This window comes from Staurois parvus, unplaced genomic scaffold (genome assembly GCF_062004578.1).
Source record: "Staurois parvus isolate SC_StPar_1 unplaced genomic scaffold, SC_StPar_1.0 ptg000467l, whole genome shotgun sequence".
NCBI lineage: Eukaryota > Metazoa > Chordata > Amphibia > Anura > Ranidae > Staurois > Staurois parvus.
Window position 1 is genome coordinate 1,394,670 of NW_028318263.1, and position 19,468 is coordinate 1,414,137.

General features: G+C 45.0%; 1 protein-coding gene across 2 annotated transcripts in view; it reads right to left on the bottom strand.

Annotated features, from left to right (window-relative positions):
* Positions 1-19,468, bottom strand: part of VIPR1 (vasoactive intestinal peptide receptor 1) — a 461,909-nt gene that overhangs the window by 291,018 nt on the left and 151,423 nt on the right. For both annotated transcript variants that reach the window (XM_089689032.1, XM_089689033.1), the window contains exon 2: positions 11,932-12,028. In XM_089689032.1, coding sequence (XP_089545158.1) covers positions 11,932-12,028 — 97 coding nt within the window. The remainder of the gene's footprint in view (positions 1-11,931; positions 12,029-19,468) is intronic.

A 19,468-nucleotide genomic window follows, 5' to 3' on the forward strand; every position in this document is an offset into this window, starting at 1 on the left:
TTGATCTAAAGGGATGCTTTTTGGACGCCATGGACGTTTCTCAGTTTCCAGGCAGAAAGAACAGTAAAAATGCAGGCAGGGCGCCGGACAAAGCACTCGGGACAAAATGTATGTGAAATGGTTTGATACAGGAATGTTATACTATGTGATTTTAGTGTATTTAGTGAATGTCACTTTTACAACTTTCAAATTTCCCGCCAGTTCCGTCCCCCGTACGTCCCGACGTTGCAGGGGATGGAACCTGAAGACAGATGCAGGCATTGGCCAGAGGAGATGGCCGGGGACACTGCAGGAGGGACATCACGGGAGCGCAGGACAAGGTAAGTGATCGAGGGATCCCGGAGCAACGCTGCAGTGTATTCCCGAGTGTAGCTCGGGGTTACGGCTTGTGGTGCTGAAACTTTACCCCGAGCTACACTCGGGAATACCGCCAGGGAGGTTAATGTTAAGGCGAGCTGTTGGGGCTTGATATAACAACTTAACCCATGGAATAAATTTCTCTCCTATGCCAAATTTCTCCAGCACCCGCCATAAATAACCCCATTCCATTCTATCAAATGCCTTAGCAGCATCTAAAGACAAAATGGCTCTATTACCAACATTATTGGGAGGGATCTGAAGGTTAAGATATAGTCTACGTATATTAACTGCTGTTGGCCTATCTAGTTTGGAGGTCTTTAGCTATTGACTCTGCAGACAGTTGGTGACTTCTGTGCACTGTGCGCTTCAGCATGCGCTGACCCCGCTCTGTCATGTGACGTGGCCTACCACTTGGTGGCTGAGTTGTTGTTCCCAGTTGCTTCCACTTTGTTATAATCCCACTAACAGTTGAGCGTGGAATATTTAGTAGCCAGGAAATGTCACGGATGGACTTATTGCACAGGTGACCACCTATCACGGGACCACGCTTGGAGTCACTGAGCTCCTGAGAGCGACCCATTCTTTCACCAATGTTTGTAGAAGCAGTCTGCATGCCTAGGGGCTTGATTCTGTACACCTGTGGTCATCGAGGTGATGGAACACCTGAATCCAATGATTTGGAGGGGGCCCCCAATACTTTTCACAATATAGTGTGTGTGTGTGTATATATATATATATATATGCAACTCAAAGGGTGTTATACCAATTTGGAAATAAAAAACAATAATGAAAATGTGATAAAGCAATTACTGTATATAAAAATGAGATACAATAATAGTAAAAAGTAATTGGGTAAATAAAAAAATAGCACTCTGGAAACCACACACGATGGGTAGGTGACCTACACATTCCCACAGATTTCTATACCAAGAAACAGGGACAGGTGTTGGAATGGGAACAGAGGGATTTGGGTCCCAGTTGGGGGATAAATAGAAGCTGTGTGGATAGAATTACAGCAGGCCTGACCCGCAGACAATGGGAATTTTGCTGGAGTTCTGCTTTGGAATTGGAGATATAATTGCAGCCAACTTGAGATCATAAAGATTTGTGTTCACCGAGCGCCTATGTGTTCACCGAGCGCCTATGTGTTCACCGAGCGCCTATGTGTTCACCGAGCGCCTATGTGTTCACCGAGCGCCGATGTGTTCACCGAGCGCCGATGTGTTCACCGAGCGCCGATGTGTTCACCGAGCGCCGATGTGTTCACCGAGCGCCGATGTGTTCACCGAGCGCCGATGTGTTCACCGAGCGCCTATGTGTTCACCGAGCGCCTATGTGTTCACCGAGCGCCTATGTGTTCACCGAGCGCCTATGTGTTCACCGAGCGCCTATGTGTTCACCGAGCGCCTATGTGTTCACCGAGCGCCTATGTGTTCACCGAGCGCCTATGTGTTCACCGAGCGCCTATGTGTTCACCGAGCGCCTATGTGTTCACCGAGCGCCTATGTGTTCACTGAGCGCCTATGTGTTCCAAGGAGCGTTTTGTTGGCCTACACAGTACGTTCTTCCGACACAGTGTATGGACTCTACAGCCAATAGCAAAAAGCAAATACTGAATTATTGGATAACTAAAGAAAAGTAGATTTCCCATCCCGGAGCCGTAGAGGTGGAAAGACACGTTAGCTGAGGACATAAAGGTGGAGAAGAAAACTTTGGTGGGCTCTACAAGGAATCAGAGTCATAGTGTTGGCCCTTGGTGGAGCTTTAAAAACAGTTTTATTACCAAAGGAACAATTTAAAGTGAGACGGGACATTAAAGAAGAATTCCAGGTATGGCCCAGACTGGACCTACGTAAGAATGCATGTTCCACACTCAAGGCTTTTTTTCTCAGAGAATAGGTGCATGTACTCCCTCTTCCATGTCAACCCTTTTCCCCGCTCCCTACCCACCTCCAAGCACCATCCTTTGTTTCTACCCCCTACCCACCTCCCAGTACACCCCTTTTAGAGAGAACAAGGAAACCAGTATCATTTTATGGTGCCAAATAATTTGTATGCATTTTTTTCCCCCCACAATAATAGATCCCCCCAGCGACAATAAACCCCCACAACAAACTACCATCTGCCCCCACAAGTAACAATAGATCCCCCAGCAACAATATACCTTGCAGCAATCAGCAACAATAGACCCCTACTTCTTCAGTAGATCCAACCCAGCAACAAAGGAACCCCCCAGCAAAAATAGATCCCTCACAAGAAACAATAGACACCCCAGCTACAAAAGATCCCCCTGCTGCCAGCAAACAATAGAACCTCCAGCACACCCCATAACTCCTTGCCATTGCATGCATTCAGTGCTGGAAGTGCCGGAACTGCGCTCCACAGTTTCCCCCCTGTCCATACCCGTGGGACCCCCCTAGAAGCTTGAAATCAATGTAGTAGACACCTCTACTCCAATGATCTCCACTCGCTTCTGGTCCCATGCCAAGCGGCTGCCCTGCTTGTTAGTATAAATATTTTTAAATTTTTACATTGTTACATTGTACCAGTGTGGACCAATGTAGATACCATACATGGGATCCCTGTAGAAGCTGGAGATCTCTGTACAGACCAGGGGCAGACTGACAACTCATGGGGCCCCCGGGCAATAGGGGATCATGGGGCCCCTGTGTCCTTGCCCAAACCCAAAAAAGCCTATGAAAAAGGTACCAGGGGCATCTCATGGGGCACCCTACTGACCCCGGGCCCTCGGGCAGTGCCGAGTTTCCAAATGCTCAGTCCACCCCTGGTACAGACACTGCTACCCCAGTGATCTCCACTTGCTTCCGGATCCCAAAGGAGGTCGGCCGCTCGGCACGGTCACTATTCAGAGAACATTTTGCATTTTCTCAATGTATGCAAAGAATTCTCTATTTTTTAAAAAAAAAAAGTTTATTTTAGATTTTAAAAGAAGTCAAAGTGTTACTAAACCCACAACAGTACAATCAGTCTGTAGATGCAGGAAATCATGCTTGTTATACTCACTGTGGAACCTAAGGGGTTAATTCTCTGCATTGTGTAAAAAGGCTGTTTGATCCTGTCTTCTCTGATCCTCCCCTTCTTCTACTGTCCCCAATCCATCTGCCATAGTACAGAGCAGCAGTGACAAGCCTTCTCATGCTCAGTTTGATGTGTATTGCTAGAGAGTTTTTTTGAGAGGGTGCATGTAATCAGCACAGGGCCAATCAGCATGTCCAGACAGAGGGTCATCGGTTATGCAGCCTCATAGGATAGTCAGAGGAGAATGAAAACTCCTCCTACAAGATTAACCAGTGCTCTGCTGGACACTGATAGAAGTCACAAGACTGCTATATACTGCTGATGAGAAAAGATATTTAGCAGTTTATATTTTCTAAATTAATTGCATTTCCATGTTCTGTGTACTGGCCCCTTATCACCATAGAGGGGCATTAGGGCTGATATAAACATGACCTGACAGAAGTTTAGGCAAAGCATTATTTGATTGGACAAGGTGGAGAGTGTCACATCACCACCCTGTCTCTCCACCTCATCCAATCAGAGAATGTTTTGCATTAAGTGAGAAAATGCAAAGTATTCTTTGAATGGCGCCCACTCCGTGGGCCGCACAGCATAGTACCTGGAAGCTAGTAGAGATCAGCGGGGTGTCTGTACATCCATTTCCAGCTTCTAGAGGGATCCCTCAGGTATGGTATACATTGTTACATTGATCCAAGCTGATCCATCCTATGCAAATATGACCATCCTGGAATTCTGTAATCATGCAGGCCCAATCATGAGTTCTGTTTAATGGCAATTAAAGTGGAAAGACCTGTAAATGATACTTTACTGCAGCAGAGAAAAGCAGGACGGTTGCTGTGTTGCAGAGCTGTGTAAATCACAGAACTGGACAGACAGAAATAGCTATGGCTGAGTCAAACTTAGTGCTCTCCAATCCGCAGGGACCATGAATTTAGCTGACTGGAGAGCTATAGGCCTGACTCAGCAGTGGACAGCTTATACCTCCGCAGAGAGAACAGGGGATCTTCTCAGCAGCATGCTGGCAGGGGACAGGCTTTTCTACTCAGGTTGCTGCTGTTTTCCAAAGAAAATACAACTGAAATGTAATCATCAGATTATTATTATTATACAGGATTTATATAGCGCCAACAGTTTGCTCAGCGCTTTACAATATAAAGGGAGACAATACAGCAACAATACAGTTCAATACAAGAGGGTTAGGAGGGCCCTGGGAGCTTACAATCTAAGAGGGAGGGGTTGGTGATACAAAAGGTGGGGATGGACTGGTAGGAGGAACAGAAGATTCCATTATTAGCTGAGGGCAGGATAGGCTTCCCTGAAGAGAGAGGTTTTCAGGGATCGCCTAAAAGTGAGCAGAGTAGGCGATAGTCTGATAGATTGGGGAAGAGAGTTCCAGAGGATGGGGGAAGCTCTGGAGAAGTTCTGGAGATGAGCATGGGAGTATTAAAAGATCCGTTGAGGTTTAACATGAAAAAATGATATGAAACAGTTTATGAAATAGCTATATAAATAAACTTTTAAAAATGCAACCCACCTAATCCCATTTCCATTTTTAAAACTTTTTTTGGAGATTGCAGAATTCTATTTTGAATATCTCCTAGATTGTAAGCTGGAAAGAGTAGGGCCCTCTTACCCCTCGTGTGCTGTTTGTAGTTGCTGTACTGTTCATGTATTGTCCCCCCCTCTATTGTACAGCTCTGAGCAAACCCTTTGGCGCTATATAAACTCGATGTAATAATAATAATAATAATATCTAAATATATGAAGGTGTGAGTGCCAAGACAAACCTGTACATGACCCAGTATCAGCACAGGGGCGGGGGGGGGGGGGGGCAGATCCTGCATCTCTCCAATTAAACATATGGATATTTAAACAAACTCAGTCTGCGGCCATTGGAAGGCTATTGGATTGGGGATCATTAAATTAGTTGAGGAAGGGAAAAATTAAAGGAGTAATGCATTTTACACCGAAAGGTTGCGCAAAAACAAATCAATCACGCTGTCGGTGGGGGTGGGGGGGGGGCTGGAGACCTTGTTAGGATAACACAAATGATGGATTTGCGGTTTCCAGCTTAGCACAGAACAATTAAGATAAAGTGGCCATAGATGGGAGGGGGGGGGGCCTCCTGGGAAATCTAGCGCTGCGCTGCGAAGTGGAACTGTGAAAAGTTGGTGTGCTGATTGTTTCACAATGGGGAAGGCCAACAGTGTGGGGGGGGTCCAACAGTGGGGAAACCCAACGGGGGGGGGGGGGGGGGGCGTCCAACAGTGGCAACCCCCCCCCCCAATACATCCTTCTTTCAGATACAAAAGTATTTTAAAAATGTCCATTTTCTGCATTTATGTAGCAACGATATATTACACACTCACATCTGTCCTTCTTAGGGTCTATAATCCCCATCAAATACATCCAGGCGAATTGAGTCACATGACAAACTACTTACGGAATGTTTTTTCTTTTTTTTTTTTATTTATATATACATAAAAAAAAGACAAGTTTCTAAATCCAAGAACAAAAATGTTATATGTTGCAGCTTACCAGTCATTATTTATTTATTTATTACAGGTACTTATATAGCGCCGTCAATTTACGCCGCGCTTTACATATATATTGTACATTCACATCAGCCCCTAACCCTCAAGGGGTGTACAATCTAAGGTCCCTAACCCTCAAGGGGCGTACAATCTAAGGTCCCTAAGCCTCAAGGGGTGTACAATCTAAGGTCCCTAACCCTCAAGGGGCGTACAATCTAAGGTCCCTAAGCCTCAAGGGGTGTACAATCTAAGGTCCCTAACCCTCAAGGGGTGTACAATCTAAGGTCCCTAACCCTCAAGGGGCGTACAATCTAAGGTCCCCAACCCTCAAGGGGCGTACAATCTAAGGTCCCCAACCCTCAAGGGGTGTACAATCTAAGGTCCCTAACCCTCAAGGGGCGTACAATCTAAGGTCCCCAACCCTCAAGGGGTGTACAATCTAAGGTCCCCAACCCTCAAGGGGCGTACAATCTAAGGTTCTTAACCCTCAAGGGGCGTACAATCTAAGGTCCCTAACCCTCAAGGGGTGTACAATCTAAGGTCCCCAACCCTCAAGGGGTGTACAATCTAAGGTCCCTAACCCTCAAGGGGCGTACAATCTAAGGTCCCTAACCCTCAAGGGGTGTACAATCTAAGGTCCCTAACCCTCAAGGGGCGTACAATCTAAGGTCCCTAACCCTCAAGGGGCGTACAATCTAAGGTCCCTAACCCTCAAGGGGCGTACAATCTAAGGTCCCTAACCCTCAAGGGGCGTACAATCTAAGGTCCCTGACCCTCAAGGGGCGTACAATCTAAGGTCCCTAACCCTCAAGGGGCGTACAATCTAAGGTCCTAACCCTCAAGGGGCGTACAATCTAAGGTCCCTGACCCTCAAGGGGTGTACAATCTAAGGTCCCTAACCCTCAAGGGGTGTACAATCTAAGGGCCCTAACTCACATTCATACATACACATACTAGGGCAATTTAGACAGGATCCAATTAACCTACCAGCATGTCTTTGGAGTGTGGGAGGAAACCGGAGTACCCAGAGGAAACCCCGCAGGTACAGGGAGAACATGCAAACTCCAGGTGGTGCCGTGGTTGGGATTTGAACCAATGACCCTAGTACTGCCAGGTGGAAGTGCTAACCATTTAGCCACTGTGCTGCCCGTCATTAGATGTGGAGGCTGCGTTAGTTCCCTTTATTTTCCCCTGGTGATCCTGCCAGTGACACACTTCCTGTCCTAGGGTGACAACGCTCACTACAATGTATCAATGAAGATTCAGCGTTGTCACCCTAGGACAGGACATGTGTTTGCCCTATAAAATGTTCCTCCCTCTCCTCAGTTCCATAACATACAGGGGAGGGGTTCTGTAGCCCGCAGAGATCACTGGGAACAATGTAACTGATAACAGTCAGCTCACGGAGAACACAGGAAGTTGTTAGCCGACAAGATTTCTGGCAGGATCAATAGGCACTTTTGCATTTACTGAACCAAAATAACAAAGCACTTTCAATGGTAACTGACCAAAAGGAAGCAAATAGGAGAAGTTCATTGTTAAGATTTACATAGACTATAAAATGGTATTAAACCCAAATCAAAAAATGTATTATACTACCAGTTCTGGGAGATTACTTTTTTTTTTTTTCGGTATGGTTTCCTTTATTTTCACTTCAAGGCAAGTTAAAATAAATATAATTTACAACACGTATGACTGGAAATGATTGAGCTTGCAATGGTTACAAAGTAGAAGTAGCAGGGGCGGACTGACCATTTGGGCACTTGGGCACTGCCCGAGGGTCCAGGGTCAGTAGGGGGCCCCATGAGATGCCCTTAGTACCTTTCATAGGCTTTTTTGGGTGTGGTTTGAGTGTGTGTGAGGACAGAGGGGCCCCATGATCCCCTAATGCCCGGGGGGCCGCATGAGTTGTCAGTCCGCCCCTGATCAGTAGGTTACAGCAATGGCTAACACATGGAATGCTGGGCTTTCTCGTGGATGATCAGGCTCTGTGTACAGTAGCAGTATATCAGCAGATCTAAAGCAAAGCTGTGCTACAACGTTTACGGCATGCTACCTTTAAATATACAGAATATTTGCAACAGCCGACTGTCACAGGGGTGGCCAACATCAATTGCCCCTTGCTGAGTCCCAGCAAATGTTCAGGGGACCTCAAAAGCTCTTGCATTGACTCGTTCGCATTGGGTTGTGCCCCGGGCCAGTCTCCTGCATTATATGGAAAGTCACAACCTGATTTTCTGTTAGCAGCCAAATACAAAGCCAGCATATTTAATGCTACTAAAGGCCACCATGCCATTTTCAGACTCCATCCAAAATCCGCATTAAGAGACCACTCAATGACTTCTTAGAGAAACCAAACCCAATAAACAACCATAGATGGGTCCCTGGGTGTCTGCTAAGCTGCCTCTAGCACTCAGTACTCATCAAATCCTTAGTAGGGTTCAGCACCTCAAAATACCTGTAAGTTCAAAGAACATTTACAACAGCCAGCTTTCACAAGTGTGGCCAACATCATTTGCTTCTTGTTGAATCCCAGCAAATGTCCAGGAGAACTCAAAAACTCTTGCAATGGCCCATTCACATTGGGCTGAGCCCCCACCCAGCGGAGAGCCATAACCTGATTCTCTTTTAGCAGCTGAACACAAAGCCAGCACATTTAAAGACACTAATGGCCACCATGCCGCTTTTAGACTCCAGGCACACCATCCACAATTCACATGAAGAGACCACAGCCACCATGCCGCTTTCAGACTCCAGGCACATCATCAACAACTCACATGAAGAGACCACGGCCACCATGCCGCTTTTAGACTCCAGGCACACCATCCACAACTCACATGAAGAGACCACGGCCACCATGCCGCTTTTAGACCCCAGGCACATCATCAACAACTCACATGAAGAGACCACGGCCACCATGCCGCTTTCAGACTCCAGGCACATCATCAACAACTCACATGAAGAGACCACGGCCACCATGCCGCTTTTAGACTCCAGGCACACCATCCACAACTCACATGAAGAGACCACGGCCACCATGCTGCTTTCAGACTCCAGGCACAGCATCCACAATTCACATGAAGAGACCACAGCCACCATGCCGCTTTCAGACTCCAGGCACATCATCAACAACTCACATGAAGAGACCACAGCCAACATGCCGCTTTTAGACTCCAGGCACACCATCCACAACTCACATGAAGAGACCACGGCCACCATGCCGCTTTCAGACTCCAGGCACATCATCAACAACTCACATGAAGAGACCACGGCCACCATGCCGCTTTTAGACTCCAGGCACACCATCCACAACTCACATGAAGAGACCACGGCCACCATGCTGCTTTCAGACTCCAGGCACACCATCCACAACTCACATGAAGAGACCACGGCCACCATGCCGCTTTCAGACTCCAGGCACAGCATCCACAATTCACATGAAGAGACCACAGCCACCATGCCGCTTTCAGACTCCAGGCACATCATCAACAACTCACATGAAGAGACCACGGCCACCATGCCGCTTTCAGACTTGAGGCACACCATCCACCACTCACATGAAGAGACCACAGCCACCATGCTGCTTTCAGACTCCAGGCACATCATCCACAACTCACATGAAGAGACCACAGCCACCATGCCGCTTTCAGACTCCAGGCACACCATCCACAACTCACATGAAGAGACCACAGCCACCATGCCGCTTTCAGACTCCAGGCATACCATCCACAACTCACATGAAGAGACCACAGCCACCATGCCGCTTTCAGACTCCAGGCACACCATCCACAACTCACATGAAGAGACCACAGCCACCATGTCGCTTTCAGACTCCAGGTACACCATCCACAACTCACATGAAGAGGCCCCTCCCTGACTCCATGCAGAAACCAAACTCAATCAACAACCAAGGATAGGCCCTTGGGCATCTGCTAAGCTGCCTCTAGCACGCAGTACTCATCATATCCTTAGTAGTGTTTGGCGCTACAAAATACCTGCAAGTTCAAAGAGTATTTACAACAGCCAACTTTCACAAAGGTAGCCAACATCATTTGCCCCTTGTTGAATCCCAGCAAATGTACAGGTGACCTCAAAAGCTATTGCAATGGCCTATTCGCACTGTGCTGAACCCTCCGCCAGCCTACTGTATTAATTGGAGTGCCATAACCTGATTCACTTTTAGCGGCTGAACACAAAGCCAGCACATCTAGTTGCACTAATGGCCACCATGCTGCTTTCAGACTCCAAGCACTCCATCCTCAGCCCTCACAGAGACCACTTCCTGTTTCCAAAAAGAAGCCAAATTCAATTAACAACCAAGAATGGGTCCTTGGGCATTTGGTAAGCTTTCTCCAGCACTTAGCACTCTTCATGTCCAAACCACCATTCAAACAACCAACCAACCACCGTGGTGTCCTGCTGGACCCTTGGAGGAGATTACTCAAAAAGTTGAAAAAAATGGGAGCACTAGTTTGTACAGTCCATAAAAGGTGTTATTCTGTAACAAAAGACATTGTGTTTTGGAGACTTAACTACCCCCTTGATCCATAGGGTAGCACATCAAATGCTACTAATGGCCAACCCACATGAAAAGACCTCTCACTGGCTCCATACAGAAGCCAAACCCAACAACCAACCAAGGATGGGTCCACGTGCATCTGATAAGCTGCCTCTAGCATTTCATACTCATCATTTCCCTAGTAGGCGCTATGAAATACCTGTGAGTTCAAAGAACATTTAAGACAGCCATCTTTCACAAGAGTAGCCAACTTATTGAATCCCAGCAAATGTCCAGGAGACCTCAAAAGCTCTTGCAATGACCCATTCACATTGGGCTGAGCCCCCAGCCAGCCTCCTCCAGATGCTAAATGTGAATCAGGTTTTCCAAATATTGAACATAAAAAGCCAGCACATCTAATGATACTATTGGCCACCATGCTGCTTTCAGAATCCAAGCACTCCATCCACAACCCACAACAAGAGAACTCTCCCTGACTCCATACAGAAGCCAGACTCAATCAACAACCAAGGATGGATCCCTGGGCATCAAGCAAGCTGCTTCTAGCACTTTGTACTCATCATATCCCTAAAAAAAATTAAAAGATTGGAGGTCCACATTAGTTCCTAAAATGTTCTATTCTGCAACAAAAGACATCGTGTTTCAGGGGCGCAACACTCATCCTTTACCTACTGTCCTTGAATGTAAGTTGGAACCCAAGTAGGTGTGTACAGATTATAGAGGCACTTCGAGAAAAACAGCCTATCCTTGTCGAATCACCAGCATGATCTGTGGGCACCTACTTGGGTTCCAATTTACAGTCCCTCACCCTATGGTTACTGCTCTACAAGCCCTGATGAAGAGTGAGTGTTGAGACCCCAAAACATGATGTCTTTTGTTGCTACTTGGGTTCCAATTTGCAGTCCCTCACCCTATGGTTACTGGTCTAAAAGCCCTGATGAAGGGTGAGTGTTGAGACCCCCAAAACATGATGTCTTTTGTTGCTACTTGGGTTCCAATTTGCAGTCCCTCACCCTATGGTTACTGGTCTAAAAGCCCTGATGAAGGGTGAGTGTTGAGACCCCCAAAACATGATGTCTTTTGTTGCTACTTGGGTTCCAATTTGCAGTCCCTCACCCTATGGTTACTGGTCTAAAAGCCCTGATGAAGGGTGAGTGTTGAGACCCCCAAAACATGATGTCTTTTGTTGTAGAACAAAAATCTTTTCTCAACGGTATGAACTAGTGTGGCTCTCCCATCTTCTCAATTTTTTTGAGTAATTTCCTCCAAGGGTCTAACAGGACACCACATTGGTTGGTGAACAGCCCCCAGGATCACACTTTACATATAACGTCACAACAAATCATTGCAAGGTTTGGTGCTCCTGTATCATAAAAATTAATCATGTCCTTAGGAAAGGTTCAGCGCTATGAAATGCTGTCAGATCAGACAGGAAGCTGTGCTTTCATAAAGTGATGTGCCAACTGTTTTTGTTCTTACCTGCCGTATCGTTGAAGTAGTCCTCATGGTTGATGCACTCGGCGTGTTTGCGTTCAATCTGCAACATAATAGTACATTCCTCCGGAACACAAAGTATCTGTACGAAGAAGAGAAAATATATGTTAGACACAGCCAGAGTAGATGAGGGAGGCTTTAATAGCCAACATACACTGCAGGCCAATCAATGAAGATATAAAATAAAGGAGTAACTCCACTAATGTTGAGAAAATACCCCCCCCCAGGTGATCTACTGTATGTACGTTGCAGGGATATTAACAAACTTTGTTGCACATTTCTCCCTTTTGTTATTCTGAAGAAATACCCGTTTGTTTTTTCTGAGACTAAAAGTGAATTGGAGTGACTTCATAATTATCAATCAGCTCATGCACTTGTAGGGCTCTAATGAAGAAAGTGGCAGGGTCTGCATCCCTTTAGACGTGACTTTCCTTTGGGAATATCTCACCAAAATATGACATTCTTGTTGCAGGGGATGACCAAAATCCGATTTGCATGGACTTTATGGGAAAATCAGTGAGTTAATCACACAAGCAGGAAATTACATTTCTGGGGGAGGCGCTCTGTATACCAGCTGTGAACAGAATACATCTAGGTTACCATATTGCAGGGGTGGCCAACCTGCGGCTCTCCAGCTGCTGCAGGACTACAAGTTCCATCATGCCTCTGCAAGTCAGTAACTTCCCATCTTTGCAATGCCTCATGGGAAATGTAGTTCCACAACAGATGGAGAGCCACAGGTTAGCCACCCCTGCATATTGCATCGCATTTGAAAGAATTTTATTGTGCCGAATAAACAGGAAATGTAAAAACTGCTCTGGTCCTTGGCTGAAATGGTTAAAAAAAAAAAAATGTATATACAGTGGGGATCGAAAGTTTGGGCACCCCAGCTTAAAACTTGTATTAATGTGCATAAAGAAGCCAAGGAAAGATGGAAAAATCTCCAAAAGGCATCAAATTACAGACTAGACATTCTTATAATATGTCAACAAAAGTTAGATTTTATTGCCATCATTTACACTTTCAAAATAACAGAAAACAAAAAAATGGCGTCTGCAAAAGTTTGGGCACCCTGCAGAGTTAATATCTTGTACTGCCCCCTTTGGCAAGTATCACAGCTTGTAAACGCTTTTTGTAGCCAGCCAAGAGTCTTTCAATTCTTGTTTGAGGTATCTTTGCCCATTCTTCCTTACAAAAGTCTTCCAGTTCTTTGAGATTTCTGGGCCGTCTGTTACGCACTGCTCTTTTAAGGTCTATCCATAGATTTTCAATTATGTTGAGGTCAGGAGATTGTGAAGGCCATGGCAAAACCTTCAGTTTACGCCTCTTGATGTAATCCCCCGTGGAATTCGAGGTGTGTTTAGGATCATTATCCATTTGTAGAAGCCATCCTCTCTTTAACTTCAGCTTTTTCACAGAGGTTCTTTTCATTAAATTCTGTGCCCCTTCTTCTCCAAACGTACCTTTGCTCATTCCGGCCAAAAAGTTCAATTTTAACCTCATCGGTCCACAGAACTTGTTTCCAAAATGCATCAGGCTTGTCTATATGTTCATTTGCAAAGTTCAAACGATGATTTTTGTGGTGAGGACGTAGAAGAGGTTTTCTTCTGATGACTCTTCCATGAAGACCATATTTGTACAAGTATCTCTTTATAGTGGAATAGTGTACCACATCTCCAGTGTCTGCCAGATCTTTCTGGAGGGATCGTGCAGTCAAACGTGGGTTTTGAATTGTTTTTCTCACAATCCTGCGAGCTGTTCTGTCTGATATTTTTCTTGGTCTTCCAGATCTTGCTTTAACTTCCACTGTTCCTGATGACTGCCATTTCTTAATTACATTCCGAACAGAGGATATTGACATCTGAAAACGCTTTGCTATCTTCTTATAGCCTTCTCCAGCTTTGTGAGCGTCAACTATTTTCAGTTTCAGTTTTCTAGACAACTGCTTAGAAGAACCCATGGTGCTGATTGTTGGGGCAAGGTCAGATGAGTCTGGGCATTTAAAACCTTTGAGATTGACATCACCTGGTCTTCCCAGACGATGATTGAGAACAATCCATGACACTGGCAGGTCTCAGCTTTGCAAAGGGGCAGTGCATGCTATAAATTCTGCAGGGTGCCCAAACTTTTGCAGACGCCATTTTTTTGTTTTCTGTTATTTTGAAAGTGTAAATGATGGAAATAAAATCTAACTTTTGTTGACATATTATAAGAATGTCTAATCTGTAATTTGATGCCTTTTGGAGATTTTTCCATCTTTCCTTGGCTTCTGTATGCACATTAATACAAATGTTTAGCTGGGGTGCACAAACTTTCGATCCCCACTGTATATATATATATATATATATATATATATATATATATATATATATATATACACACACACATACATACATATACATACATACACACACATACACTTATGTATATATAAATATAAATAGATATATATTTTTTTTTGGGGGGGGGGACAGAGTAGAGAGGGATTAGAGCACCTGCCAGGTTTTCATTGCTGTCTGTGCCCCCGTTAGGGAGATTAGTTTTTTTAATTATTATTAGTATTATACAGGATTTATAAAGCGCCGACAGTTTGCTCAGCGCTTTACACTATGGTGGGAGACCGTACACGAGACAGTACAGTAACAATACAATTCAATACAAGAGGGGTTCGAGGGCCCTGCTCCTTGGAGCTTACATCTTCTTTATTTGTCCTGTTTGACATTTTCACCAAGAGAGAAAATTCAAAATTTTGGGTTGTCACCAGAACAGAAACAAAGGGGAAATCTTCCCATGGGGACACTAGTTCTGGGTTCTGGGATTCCCTCACTTTGATTGGATTTCCTCTCTCTTCCTGTTTTGGCTATGGGGCATGAAATGAATTGAAATCTCTCCAATGGGACACAAAAGGCACACAAAAAAACAAAAAACAAAAAAATAAAAAAAAAAGGAAGGGGAAAAAAGGTTTGTCTCTAACCTTTGTATACAGCAGAGGTTGTATCCTGCCTCTCTAAGTGATGTGCAATCTTTTATTAATGACTGTTTGCATTGTGCAAAGGTGACAACTGCAATTAGGGAGCGCCCAAAGGGACATCTGACCCGAACTGAGAAATCAGCTCCTTTTAGCAGAAAAGAAACATACCTGCCGTTGTTTCCCACCATAATGGGTAATACTTAAGACTAGGCTATTTGGACCCCTTCACTAAGACCAGGCTGACAACCTCAGCATCATGCACCAGCCTAAGAAATGATTCCTCTCCCATATGGCACGGTGCACTGGGCCCTTCTCTCTGGGAGAATGTTCAGGTTACAATGGATGGCAGAGGCTGCGAGTAGATAAATTATTCACTATTCAAACAATACAAGATGCCAAGAAAATCTCAACACCGCCAGCAACAAATTACTAATCCTGTCACTGCAAGACGGGCGGACGGAATATTGAAATGAAAACAGGCGTAGAGAAACTAATAGAACCTGAAAAGGTGACATATGAAAGGCAGCATCAAATGGCCATCCAAGATTTTTTATTTTACATCCACACATTATTATTATACAGGATTTATATAGCGCCAACATTTTGCTCAGAAATTTACAATATAACGGGAGACAATACAGCAACAATACAGTTCAATACAAGAGGGATTTGAGGGCCCTGATCCTTGGAGCTTACAATCTAAGAGGGAGGGGGCTAGTGGTACAAAAGGTAAAAACTGTGGGGGATGGACTGGTAGGAGGAGTAGAAGATTCCATTATTAGCTGAAGTCAGGATAGGCTTCCCTGAAGAGATAGGTTTTCAGGGATCGCCTAAATGTGAGCAGAGTAGGCGATAGTCTGATAAATTGGGGTAGAGAGTTCCAGAGGATGGGAGAGGCTTTGGAGAAGTGATGGAGACGAGCATGGGAGGAGGAGACAAGGGAGCTAGAGAATAGGAGGCTGTGCGTGGAGCAGAGAGTACGGTTTGGGTGGTATTTGGAGACATGATTGGTGATGTAATTTGGGGCGGAGTTATAAATGGCTTTATATGCTATTGTTAATGTTTAGAATTTTATTCGTTGGGCAATGGGAAGCCAGTGGAGGGATTGGCAGAGAGGGGTGGAGGACACTGAGTGGAGGCCAGTGGAGGGATTGGCAGAGAGGGGTGGAGGACACTGAGTGGAGGCCAGTGGAGGGATTGGCAGAGAGGGGTGGAGGACACTGAGTGGAGGCCAGTGGAGGGATTGGCAGAGAGGGGTGGAGGACACTGAGTGGAGGCCAAAGGAGGGATTGGCAGAGAGGGGTGGTAGATTTGGAACGGTTAGTGAGGTGGATGAGTCTGGCACCAGCATTCATGTTAGACTGAAGAGCGTATAGCCTGTGATGAGGTCGGCCAATGAGGAGGGAGCAGGAGCGGACTGACAACTCTTCGGGCCCCCGGGGCAATAGGGGATCATGGGGCCCCTGTGTCCTTGCCCAAACTCAAAAAAGCCTATGAAAAAGGTACCAGCGGCATCTCATTGGGCCCCATACTGACCCCGGGTCCTCGGGCAGCTCCTGAGTTTCCAAATGGTCAGTCCGCCCCTGGGAGGAGTTACAATAGTCAAGGCAAGTTATTAACCAGGGAGTGAATAAGTTGTTTAATAGTTTCAGAGGTTAAGAACGGCCATGTCTTGGAGATGTTGGAAATTTCAGGAATTCAGCTACTTTGTAAAAACTGCAGGCATACTATGAGTTAAGTCTAACAAGGAACCTGCCACCTCCTGAACTCACCTTTATTATTCACATATCACAGGTTTATTGTGCTCCAAGAAGATACCTTCTGGAACTCAAGCTGCTCACTGTGGACTCAGTTTCTTCAAGAGCAGAGTGGCTGGAACTGCTATGCTCGCTGCTCACCTCCTTCTGCCCATTCACAGAAGCCTTTGCATTATGTCAACTCATTCATAAAATACAAAAGGCTTTTGTGAATGGGCAGCAGAGGGGAGGAACGGGCATATCTGCCATGTGTGATTCTCTCCTATAACAGCTGGAGTTTGTCCTCCATAAACCTGCCACATATATGCAATAGAGAAAAGTCCCAGAGGTGACATGCACCAAATTTTACATAACTTCATCGATATTGGGAGGAAGTGATCAACACTCTTAATTTAGTGTTTCAAACTAATCTAATTCTAGACCCTAAACAATGCCTTTTGGGAATTTTAGACCATGTTACCCAAGATACAGTTCTACTAGAAGCCCTCTCTAATGCCCTGTTTCAGGCGCACAAGGCCATTCTTGTGCGTTGGAAATCGGAAACTCCCCCGACTATGGAGAATTGGAGACAGAATATGAGAACCATTTTAATATATGATCCTTTAATTTACCAACATTGTGGGTGTCCAGGTAAATTTGAAAAACTTTAGGAAGCATGGTTGGCCACTCTGGGTCTAGCCCCCACTTGATTTAATAATAATAATAATAATTTGATAATGCATAGGCTGCTGTAATTGTCCTTTCATGATGTATTCTGCCTGATGCTTTTTTACAACCTGGCCAGGTTTACTTGGATCATCAAGTGGGAAATCTATATGTACCATCTTATCTCATAGGGCTCCTCGAGGAGCACAACCTCTGTGCCATCCATGCCAAGAGGGTCACCATCATGCCCAAAGACATACGGCTGGCTTGCAGGATTCATAGAAAGAGGGCATAAAACACATTGCTCACCCAAGCTCAGAAAATTCCCCCCTCAAATTTTTGAGGCCCCCCCACTCCACGTATATGCATGTACGAACGTAAACGCATGCGTCAGGAGATCCTACACATTAAAAAGTTGGATTTCGATACATGTTACATATCACTGAGCAATATTTCTAGCACCAGACCTCCTCCGTAATGCCAAACTATAGGGGGCTTTTAAAGCATCGCCATGGAAAATTTTGGGTACTTTAGTTTGTCCCAGGAACATGAAAATTTAAGGTTTGACATGTTGGGTATACAGTGGGGCAAAAATTATTTAGTCAGCCACCAATTGTGCAAGTTCTCCCACTTAAAAAGATGAGAGAGGCCTGTAATTGGCATCATAGGGAGACCTCAACTATGAGAGACAAAATGAGAAAACAAATCCAGACAATCACATTGGCTGATCTGGAAAGAATTTATTTGCAAATTATGGTGGAAAATAAGTATTTGGTCAATATGAAAAGTTCATCTCAATACCTTGTTATATATCCTTTGTTGGCAATGACAGAGGTCAAACGTTTCCTGTAAGTCTTCACAAGGTTGGCCCCACTGTATATTGATTATGTTTGTGTGCCCTAAAATGAACTTTAGTTTTTTTCTGAAATTTTGCGCTTATATTGTGTGACATAAAAAAAATTGCAACTACCATGTTTTTTTTTCATTCAAAATTTGTAGAGTACTTCTAAGCAAAAACAAAGAGATAAGTTGTACACACATCAAATAACGTCCGAAGTATCAAACAGTAAATATATATATATATACACACATTTTATATATGCACACATACACATACACTCACCGGCTTCTTTTTTAGGTACATCTGTTCGATCGCTTGGTAACACAAATTGATAATTAGCCAATCACATGGCAGCAACTCAATGCATTTAGGTATCTAGGCATGGTGAAAAATGACTTACTGAAGCTCAAACCAGCATCAGAATGGGGAAGAAAGGGGATTTAAGTGAATTTGAACGTGGCAGGGTCGCTAGTGTCAGACGGGCTGGTCTGAGTAATTCAAAAACTGCTGATGTACTGGGATTTTCACACACAACCATCTCTAGGGTTTACAGAGAATGGTCTGAAAAAGAGAAAATATCCAGTGAGTGGTAGTTGCGTGGAGGAAAATGCCTTGTTGATGTCAGAGGTCAGAGGAGAATGGGCAGACTAGTTTGAAATGATAGAAAGGCAACAGTAACTGAAATAACCCCTCGTTACAACCAAGGTACGCAGAATACTAACCAGGGGTGGACTGACAACTCATGGGGCCCCCGGGCAATAGGGGATAAGGGGGCCCCTATGTCCTTGCCCACACTAAAAAAAAAAGCCTATAAAAAAGGTACCTGGGGCATTTCATGGGGCCCCCTACTGACCCCGGGCCCTCGGGCAGTGCCCGAGTGCTCGAATGGTCAGTCCGCCTCTGATACTAACTCTGAATACACAACACGTAGAACCTTGAAGCAGATGGGCTACAGCAGCAGAAGACCACACCAGGTGCCACTCCTCTCAGCTAGGAACAGGAAAGAGAGGCTACAATTCGCAGAGGCTCACCAAAACTGGACAACAGAAGATTGTAAAAACATGGCCTGGTCTGATGAGTCTCAATTTCCCTAGAGATGGTTGTGCGTGAAAATCCCAGTAGATCAGCAGTTTTTTAAACAACCATGCCATGTTTAAAGTTACTTAAATCCCCTTTCTTCCCCATTCTGATGCTCAGTTTGAACTTCAGTAAGTCTTCACAACGTCTACATGCCTTAATGCATTGAGTTGCTGCCATGTGATTGGTCAATTAGCAATTTGTGTTACCAAGGAAATGAACAGGTGTACC